Below are 10,577 nucleotides of genomic sequence, written 5' to 3'. Positions count from 1 at the left end.
TGGTTTAACAAGACTGTTTTAATGCCCCTTGGAAGAGACGTTGAGGTCAGAGTGGTTAAACAAGATGGTTTTAATGCTCCTTGGAAGAGACGTGGAGTTGAGAGTGGTTTAACAAGACGGTTTTAATGCCCCTTGGAAGAGACGTGGAGGTCAGAGTGGTTTAACAATATGGTTTTAATGCCCCTTGGAGGAGACATGGAGTTGAGAGTGGTTTAACAAGACGGTTTTAATGCCCCTTGGAAGAGACGTGGAGGTCAGAGTGGTTTAACAAGACGGTTTTAATGCCCCTTGGATGAGACATGGAGGTCAACGTGGGTAAACGAGACTATTTTAATGCCCCTTGGAAGAGACGTGGAGGTCAGAGTGGTTAAACAAGATGGTTTTAATGCTCCTTGGAAGAGACGTGGAGTTCAGAGTGGTTTAAATACACGGTTTTAATGCCCCTTGGAAGAGACGTGGAGGTCAGAGTGGATTATCAAGATGGTTTTAATGCCCCTTGGAAGAGACGTGGAGGTCAGAGTGGCTTAACAAGATGGTTTTATTGCCCCTTGGAATTGACGTGGAGGTCAAAGTGGTTTAACAAGATGGTTTTAATGCCCATTGGAAGAGACTTGGGGGTCAGATAGGTTTAACAAGACGGTTTTAATGCCCCTTGGAAGAGACATTGAGGTCACAGTGGGTAAACAAGATGGTTTTAATGCCCCTTGGCAGAGACGTGGAGGTAAGAGTGTTTTAACAAGACGGTTTTAATGCCCCTTGGAAGAGACGTGGAGGTCAGAGTGTTTTAACAAGACGGTTTTAATGCCCCTTGGAAGAGACGTGGAGGTCAGAGTGGTTTAACAAGATGGTTTTAATTTCCCTTGGAAGAGACGTGGAGGTCAGAGTGGGTAAACAAGATGGTTTTAATGCCCCTTTGCAGAGATGTGGAGGTAAGAGTGTTTTAACAAGACGGTTTTAATGCCCCTTGGAAGAGACGTGGAGGTCAGAGTGGTTTAACAAGATGGTTTTAATGCCCCTTGGAGGAGACGTGGAGGTCATAGAGGTTTAACAAGACAGTTTTAATGCCCCTTGTAAGAGATGTGGAGGTAAGAGTGGTTTAACAAGACTGTTTTAATGCCACTTGGAAGAGACATGCAGTTCAGTGTCGTTTAACAAGACAGTTTTAATGCCCCTTGGAAGAGACGTGGAGGTCAAAGTAGCTTAACAAGACTTTTAAAATGCCCCTTGGAAGAGACGTGGAGGTCAGAGTGGTTTAACAAGACGGTTTTAATGCCCCTTGGAAGAGACTTGGATGTCACAGTAGCTTAACAAGACAGTTATAACGCCCCTTGGATGAGACGTGGAGGTCAGAGTGGTTTAACAAGATGGTTTTAATGCCCCTTGACAGAGACGTGGAGGTAAGAGTGTTTTATCAAGACGGTTTTAATGCCCCTTGGAAGAGACGTCGAGGTCAGAATGGTTTAACAAGACGGTTTTAATGCCCCTTGGAAGAGACGTGGAGGTCACAGTGGTTTAACAAGACGGTTTTATTGCCCCTTGGAAGAGACGTGGAGTTCAGAGTGGTTTAACAAGACGGTTTTAATGCCCCTTGGAAGAGACGTGGAGGTCAGAGTGGTTTAACTAGACGGTTTTAATGCCCCTTTGAAGAGACATGGAGGTCAGAGAGGTTTAACAAGACAGTTTTAATGCCTCTTGGAAGAGACGTGGAGGTCAGAGTTGTTTAACAAGATGGTTTCAATGCCCCTTGGAAGAGACGTGGAGGTCACAGTAGCTTAACAAGACGGTTTTAATGCCCCTTGGAAGAGACATGGAGGTCAGAGTGGTTTAACAAGACCTGTTATGTCTTCAGACAGACTCATTTCTTGACCATACGCCTCCGTGCCTTCTACAGAGATGCAGAGCCAGAACCTCTACATATTCTCAGAAGCTTCTTTCCAGGCAATTGCTGCCGTTGCCTACATTAAGACCATGGACTCTAAAGGTCAGATTCATATCGGATTCGTCATGGGGAAAGCCAAACTTGCACCACTCCCAGAGCATACTATACCCAGGTTAGAGCTTTGTGCTGCTGTATTAGCTGTCGAGTTAGTTGAACTCATTACATCTGAGATTGACATGTATCTAGAGGAAACTAAGTTCTATATGGACAGCAAAGTAGTCCTAGGTTATATCTACAATGAGACAAGACGGTTCTACGTCTATGTGAACAACAGAGTGCTACGAATCAGAAGATTCGTACATCCAAAGCAGTGGCATTACATAGCTACAGATCATAATCCCGCAGATCACGCTACTAGATCAGTAGATGCTAATCAGCTAGAGAGTACAACATGGCTCTCAGGACCAAAACTGTTATACAGCAAAGAACTATCCTCCGAAACCTTCGAGCTGGTAGAGGAGGACTCAGAGGTCGAAATCCGCTCTCAGGTGTCTACACTTCATACGACAACCTCGGATATTCAACTCGGATCCCACAAATTCGACAAGTTCTCAAGCTGGAAGTCACTCATCCGAGCTATCACCTGTTTGTCTCACATTGCTCGCTCATTTAAAGCCACCAGAACTTGTGATATAGACAGATGTAAAGGCTGGCATCTTTCCAAGCAATACCTATCTACACTGCAACCACGGACTAAGTGGCAATCTTCAAGACCCAATCTGAACATTGGTGACCTCGTACTTGTGAAAGCCGTTCAAACCCACAGAAACCAGTGGCCACTTGGCTTAGTAACTGCAACGTTCCCTAGCAAAGATGGAAATGTCAGGAAAGTGGAAGTGAGGATGACCAGAGGAGACCAACTAAAGACGTTCCTCAGACCAATATCCGAATTAGTTCTGCTTTTACCCTACAAGGACCAGGATGGTGACATCCATTGATGCCAGACGGGGAGTGCTATGTCTTCAGACAGACCCATTTCTTGTTTGCAGCTCACTGACTCCCTCTAGCGGCTGAATGCTGAGTTTGTTTGTCTGCACTTGTTTCCTTTTTGATCTACTCAGCACACCATAGTTTTGTCTGTAGTGATGCACTCTGGGAGAAGGAAGGTCCTTTTCCACACAGACTGATTGCAGAGAAGACGTCCACCATTTTATCTCTCTTGTGATACCATCGTTGGTAAGACAGACTATGTTTTTCCTGATTGCAGACACCTGATATGTAGGACTCTAATCCCTGCATCTTCCAGTTACACTTATGAGACTGGCAAGCTGCTTCATTACATGTTATATGCTGTTCTGCCATTGATTTCATGTAATTCTGTGTTGTGTATACACATATTGATTGTTTGTTTTTCCATTGCTCCTAGTTTTACCAAATTCATCTACTAATCGTTCAATAAATTGCATAGACTACAAGACACAGTCTCCTTATTGGATTACAAGTAGATAAGGTTTAGCTTCCTGTCGGAGTACACATACATCCCAGGATAACGTGTAGCGAGGACAAAATAGTAAAACAACGGCTACAGGCTAGTGAGATTCAGCACACCGGCTACACAGAGACTTAATACAGCTACAGCAATCTCGGCACAGCCAAGCATTCCCTTAAAGGCACCATGTCCCAAAAATCATACAGTACGAAATCCGTAGCTTCTGCCTCCTCAAAGGTATCATCTATCAGCAACGCTGGCGCCATTTTACGCGCAAAAGCTGAAGCCGCCAAAACACGAGCAACATTTGCTAACCAGGAAAAGCATCTCAAGCTAGAGAAAGCGCACAGAGAACGGAGAGCGCAATTTGATAAGGCACGTCTGGATGTCGCCTTAGAAAAACTAACAGCAGAAAAGGAAGCTGCAGCCACTGTGGCTGAAGCAGAGTTCTTAGAGGCCGCACAACTCCCTGATTTGCAAAGACAAAGCAGTATGCCGAGTCTGAAGCTTATCTCACAGGATTCATTACAGCGCACAACTCAGTATGTCAATGAGCTCCCTGATTCAAATTACAATCCTGAGCCAATAATAAAACAAGAATGCGATATCTCCAGTGAGACAAACAGAATTCAACATGGCAGGCATACCCAGATCAGTTGTAAACGTGAATACAATTCTTCTAGTGACAACCCTGCCACTCAACAGGTTACCGAAGCAAAGCACCTTCCTGGCATGTCTTTCATCACGCCGAAACAAGATAGCACCAGCTGGTGCCACCCAGAGGACACTAGCAGGTATGAACGCACCTCACATCGTTACAAGGGCGATCCACCACCAGTATACCCTACTGATAACCAGTTCACAACAGACTTTGCCAAGTTCTTTACACGAGGTGAACTAGTGGCCAAAGGGCTCTTAAAATTCAACGATCATACTGGAGGCTATAGGGCCTGGAGAGTTTCTTTCCAAAATGTTACTAGAGACTTGGAGTTGTCAGAGAGAGAAGAGGTAGACCTCTTAGTCAAATATCTTGGAGAAGAGTCAAGTAGACACGCATCAAGTATCAGAGACATTAATATAAACCACCCCGAGATTGGTCTCAAAATGATCTGGGACAGACTGGATGAGTGTTACGGCTCAGCAGAGGCAATAGAAAGTGCCTTATTTAAAAGAATAGACGATTTTCCCAAAATATCTAACAAAGGTCTTCAGAAACTCAGAGAGTTAAGTGACCTGCTAATGGAAGTCCAGGTTGCAACATGCGAAGAGGACTTACCAGGACTCACATTCCTCGACACAGCAAGAGGTGTCAACCCTATAGTCCAAAAGTTGCCCGACAATCTGAAGGAAAAGTGGCTCACACATGGATCAACATACAAATATAAACACAATGTTCCATTTCCTCCCTTCTCCGTTTTCGTAGAATTTGTACATCAACAGGCAAGGATCAGGAACGACCCTAGCTTCGACTTTATGCTGTCGTATGCCACACCGACACCAGCTCCCAATCCACGCAAGACGTCTGTAGCAGTACACAAGACTAATGTTTCTTCTTCAGGTTCTGTTCACAGGTCTGGCAACTACTCTCAAGTAGAGACAAAGGAACAGGACCCCAGCAAGCAGTGCCCCCTTCATCAAAAGCCTCATCCTCTCCTGAAATGCAGAGCCTTCAGAGAGAAACCTATGCAGGATCGTAAGAGCTTCTTGAAAGAAAACGGCATATGCTACAAGTGCTGTTCATCTACATCACATCTTGCTAAGGACTGTAAGGTCAGTGTGAAATGCTCAGAATGTGGCACTGCAGACCACAACACAGCACTACACCCCGGCTTAGCCCCTTAGAGTGCCAAAAACACTTCAACGGACAGTGAGCATGGCGAGGAGGAAAGGAACACGACTACAACTACACCAGAGATCACTTCACAATGTACTGAAATTTGCAAAGGTTCAATAGACAGTAGGTCCTGCTCCAAAATCTGCCTTGTCAGAGTTTGCCCAAAGGGCCACAGAGACAAAGCTGTAAAACTATACGCCATCTTGGATGATCAAAGTAACAGATCCTTGGCTAGATCAGCGTTCTTCGATCTATTCAATGTCAAAGGGCCAAATACTCCCTATTCACTAAAAACATGTGCAGGTACTGTGATGACAGCAGGAAGGAAAGTTGCTGATTACCAAATTGAATCCATAGATGGACAGTTCAGCCAGCCATTACCTACAATCATTGAATGTAACCAAATTCCTGACTACAGATCTGAAATTCCAACACCAGATGTAGCGATCCACCATGCTCACTTAAAACATATAGCACATCTTATACCACAACTCGATCATCAAGCCCAAATAGTCCTGCTCTTGGGAAGAAATATCCTGCAAGTCCATAAAGTGAGACGCCACATCAATGGACCCCGCTACGCTCCTTATGCTCAAAGGCTAGACATGGGATGGGTCATAGTAGGAGACGTGTGCCTAGGGCGCATGCACACTCCCACCTCTGCGACAAGTATGCTTACTAACATGCTGGGGAGTGGTCGTCCATCTTTGTTCCAACCCTGTAACAATGACTTTCATATCAAGGAACTGCCATACAGCACCCAATTACCCAACAGCTATGAGGATCAGTTAGGGTGCTCAGTTTTCCAGAGAACCAAACAAGACAATCAGCTGGCAATGTCTATAGAAGACAAGCTGTTCTTAGAGATAATGGACAAGGGACTTGTTAAAGATGAGACTAACAGCTGGGTCGCACCTCTTCCCTTCAGAACCCACAGACCACGTTTGCCAAATAACAGAGATCAAGTGATAAAACGTTTCTCCTCTCTCAAGCACAATTTTCAAAGGAAACCAGAAATGAAAGAGCACTTTTTCTCCTTCATGGAAAAGATTTTCGAAAACAATCACGCAGAGATAGCTCCCACTCTCAAAGACTCTGATGAATGCTGGTTCCTACCCATGTTCGGAGTATACCAACCAAAGAAACCGGGCCAGATTATAGTGGTGTTTGATTCTAGCGCTAAGTTCGGAAATGTCTCTCTGAATGATATCCTCCTAACAGGTCCAGACCTCAACAACAAACTGCTGGGAGTACTGATATGTTTCCGTAAGGATTCCATTGCCTTTGTCGCCGACCTTCGGCAGATGTTCCACTGCTTCCTAGTGAAAGAAAAAGACAGGAATTTCTTAAGGTTCCTCTGGTACAGAGACAATAATCCTTCTAATGAAGTCACAGAGTATCGCATGAGGGTACACATTTTCGGCAACAGTCCTTCACCCGCAGTTGCCATTTATGCACTCAAAAGGTCTGCTCAAGAAGGAGAAGCAGAATATGGATCCTATGTCAAACAATTCATAGACAAGGACTTCAATGTCGATGACTGCTTGAGAGCCATGCCTTCAAATGAGACTGCCATCAGTCTCCTCAGGAGAGCTCAGGAGATGCTTGCCTGCTCTAACCTCAGGCTTCACAAAATAGCCTCAAACAGCCAAGAACTGATGGAAGCGTTTCCTTCTCAGGACTTATGCAACGGTCTTAGAGACTTGGACTTAGGAACTGACCACGTACCAATGCAACGCAGCCTCGGTCTTCTTTGGAATTTAAAGTCAGACACTTTCACCTTCCAAATCAGCCAGGAAGAAAAACCCTTCACGCGTAGAGGCGTTCTATCCACCGTCAACAGCCTATATGATCCATTTGGATTTGCAGCTCCAGTTACGATAAAGGGTAAAGCCTTATTAAGAGACTTAACTCGTGAAACATCCAACTGGGATACACCTCTACCACCTGACAAGAGGATCCTCTGGGAGGAATGGATGAACTTCCTTGCAGCCCTGACAAAACTGAACTTGCCAAGACCATACGCCTCCGTGCCTTCTACAGAGATGCAGAGCCAGAACCTCTACGTATTCTCAGATGCTTCTGTCCAGGCAATTGCTGCCATTGCCTACATTAAGACCGTGGACTCTAAAGGTCAGATTCATATCAGATTCGTCATGGGGAAAGCCAAACTTGCACCACTCCCAGAGCACTATATACCCAGGTTAGAGCTTTGTGCTGCTGTATTAGCTGTCGAGTTAGCTGAACTCATTACATCTGAGATGGACATGGATCTAGAGGAAACTAAGCTCTATACGGACAGCAAAGTAGTCCTAGGTTATATCTACAACGAGACAAGACGGTTCTACATCTATGTGAGCAACAGAGTGCTACGAATCAGAAGATCCGTACATCCAAAGCAGTGGCATTACATAGCTACAGATCATAATCCCGCAGATCACGCTACTAGATCAGTAGATGCTAATCGGCTAGAGAGTACAACATGGCTCTCAGGACCAAAACTGTTATACAGCAAAGAACTATCCTCCGAAACCTTCAAGCTGGTAGAGGAGGACTCAGAAGTCGAAATCCGCTCTCAGGTGTCTACACTTCATACGACAACCTCGGATATTCAACTCGGATCCCACAGATTCGACAAGTTCTCAAGCTGGAAGTCACTCATCCGAGCTATCACCTGTTTGTCTCACATAGCTCGCTCATTTAAAGCCACCAGAACTTGTGATATAGACAGATGTAAAGGCTGGCATCTTTCCAAGCAATACCTATCTACACTGCAACCACGGACAAAGTGGCAATCTACAAGACCCAATCTGAACATTAGTGACCTTGTACTTGTGAAAGACGTTCAAACCCACAGAAACCAGTGGCCACTTGGCTTAGATGGAAATGTCAGGAAAGTGGAAGTGAGGATGACCAGAAGAGACGAACTAAAGACGTTCCTCAGACCAATATCCGAACTAGTTCTACTTTTACCCTTCAAGGACCAGGATGGTGACATCCATTGATGCCAGATGGGGAGTGTTATGTCTTCAGACAGACCCATTTCTTGTCTGCAGCTCACTGACTCCCTCTAGCGGCTGAATGCTGAGTTTGTTTATCTGCACTTGTTTCCTTTTTGATCTACTCAGCACACCATAGTTTTGTCTGTAGTGATGCACTCTGGGAGAAGAAAGGTCCTTTTCCACACAGACTGATTGCAGAGAAGACGTCCACCATTTTATCTCTCTTGTGATAGCATCGTTGGTAAGACAGACTATGTTTTTCCTGATTGCAGACACCTGATATGTAGGACTCTAATCCCTGCATCTTCCAGTTACACTTATGAGACTGGCAAGCTGCTTCATTACATGTTATATGCTGTTCTGCCATTGACTTCATGTAATTCTGTGTTGTGTATACACATATTGATTGTTTGTTTTTCCATTGCTCCTAGTTTTACCAAATTCATCTACTAATCGTTCAATAAACTGCATAGACTACAAGACACAGTCTCCTTATTGGATTACAAGTAGATAAGGTTTAGATGCCTGTCGGAGTACACATACATCCCAGGATAATGAGTAGCGAGTACAGAACAAGACCATTTTAATGCCCCTTGGAAGAGACGTGGAGGTCATAGTGGTCTAACATGATGGTTTTAATGCACTTTGGAAGAGTCGTGGAGGTCAGAGTGGTTAAAGAAGACGGTTTTAATGACCCTTGGAAGAAACATGGAGGTCAGAGTGCTTTAACAAGATGGTTTTAATGCCCCTTAGACTTGGAGTTCAGAGTGGTTTAACAAGACGGTTTTAATGCAGCTATGAGGAGACATGGCGGTCAGAGTGGTTTTAATGCCCCTTGGCAGAGGCTTGGAGGTCAGAGTGTTTTAACAGGACGCTTTTAATGCCCCTTGGCAGAGACGTAGAGGTCAGAGTGTTTTAAGAAGACGGTTTTAATTCCCCTTGGAAGAGACGTGGAGGTCAGAGTGGTTTAACAAGACGGTTTTAATGCCTCTTGGAAGAGACGTGGAGGTCAGAGTGCTTTACTAAGATGGTTTTAATGCCACTTGGAAGAGACGTAGAGTTCAGAGTGTTTTAACAAGACGGTGTTAATGCCCCTTGGAAGAGACGTGGAGGTCAGAGTGGTTTAACAAGACGGTTTTATTGCCCCTTGGAAGAGACGTGGAGGTCAGTGTGGTTTAACAAGATGATTTTAATGTCCCTTGGAAGATACGTGGAGTTCAGAGAGGTTTAACAAGACGGTTTTAATGCCCCTTGGAAGAGACGTGGAGGTCAGAGTGGTTTAAAAAGACGGTTTTAATGCCCCTTGGAAGAGACGTGGAGGTCAGTGTGGTTTATCAAGACAGTTTTATTTCCCCTTGGAAGAGTTGTGGAGGTCAGAGTGGTTTAACAAGATGGTTTTAATGCCCCTTTGAATTGACGTGGAGGTCAGAGTGGTTTAACAAGATGGTTTTAATGCCCCTTGCAAGAGACGTGGAGGTAAGAGTGGTTTAACAAGACGGTTTTAATGCCCCTTGTAAGAGACGTGGAGGTCAGAGAGGTTTCACAAGACAGTTTTAATTCCCCTTTGGAAGAGACGTGGAGGTCAGAGTGGTTTTAACAAGATGGTTTTAATGCCCTTGGAAGGGGTGTGGAGGTCACAGTAGCTTAACAAGATGGTTTTAATGCCCCTTGGAAGAGATGTGGAGGTCAGAGTGGTTTAACAAATGATTTTAATGCCCCTTGGAAGAGACGTGGAGGTCACAGTAGCTTAACAAGATGGTTTTAATGCACCTTGGATGAGACGTGGAGGTCACAGTAGCTTAACGAGAGCGTTTCAATGCTCATTGGAAGAGACGTGGAGGTCAGAGTTGTTTAACAAGATGGATTTAATGCCCCTTGGAAGAGGAGTGGAGGTCACAGTAGCTTAGCAAGATGGTTTTAATGCCCCTTGGAAGAAATGTGGAGTTGAGAGTGGTTTAACAAGACGGTTTTAATGCCCCTTGGAAGAGACGTGGAGGTCAGAGTGGTTTAACAAGACGGTTTTAATGCCGCTTGGAAGAGACGTGGAGGTCAGAGTCGTTTAACAAGATGGTTTTAATGCGCCTTAGAAGAGACGTGGAGTTCAGAGTGGTTTAAAAAAACGGTTTTAATGCCCCTTGGAAGAGACGTGGATGTCAGTGTGGTTTATCAAGATGGTTTTATTTCCTATTGGAAGATACGTACAGTTCAGAGTGGATTAACAAGACGGTTTTAATGCCCCTTGGAAGAGACGTGGAGGTCAGAGTGGTTTATTAAGACGGTTTTCATACCCCTTGGAAGAGACTTCAAGTTCACAATAGCTTAATAAGACAATTTTAATGGCACTTGGAAGAGACTTGGAGGTCAGAGTGGTTT

The 10,577-nt window shown here is 44.6% G+C and overlaps 1 protein-coding gene across 1 annotated transcript; it reads left to right on the top strand.

The window, feature by feature from the left end:
* Window positions 1-3,039: 3,039 nt before the first annotated feature.
* Window positions 3,040-8,530, top strand: LOC141252887 (uncharacterized). Its single transcript, XM_073670645.1, has 2 exons — window positions 3,040-3,115; window positions 3,306-8,530. The coding sequence occupies exon 2, from the start codon at window positions 5,514-5,516 to the stop codon at window positions 8,205-8,207; it is 2,694 nt and encodes an 897-aa protein (XP_073526746.1). The 5' UTR covers window positions 3,040-3,115; window positions 3,306-5,513; the 3' UTR covers window positions 8,208-8,530.
* Window positions 8,531-10,577: the final 2,047 nt, after the last annotated feature.

Source organism: Phyllobates terribilis, unplaced genomic scaffold, assembly GCF_046119375.1.
Source record: "Phyllobates terribilis strain yellow unplaced genomic scaffold, ASM4611937v1 Scaffold_2__4_contigs__length_985480577, whole genome shotgun sequence".
Classification (NCBI taxonomy): domain Eukaryota; kingdom Metazoa; phylum Chordata; class Amphibia; order Anura; family Dendrobatidae; genus Phyllobates; species Phyllobates terribilis.
Note: the sequence above shows the minus strand (reverse complement) of the source record. Positions and strands in the feature narration are given on the sequence as shown.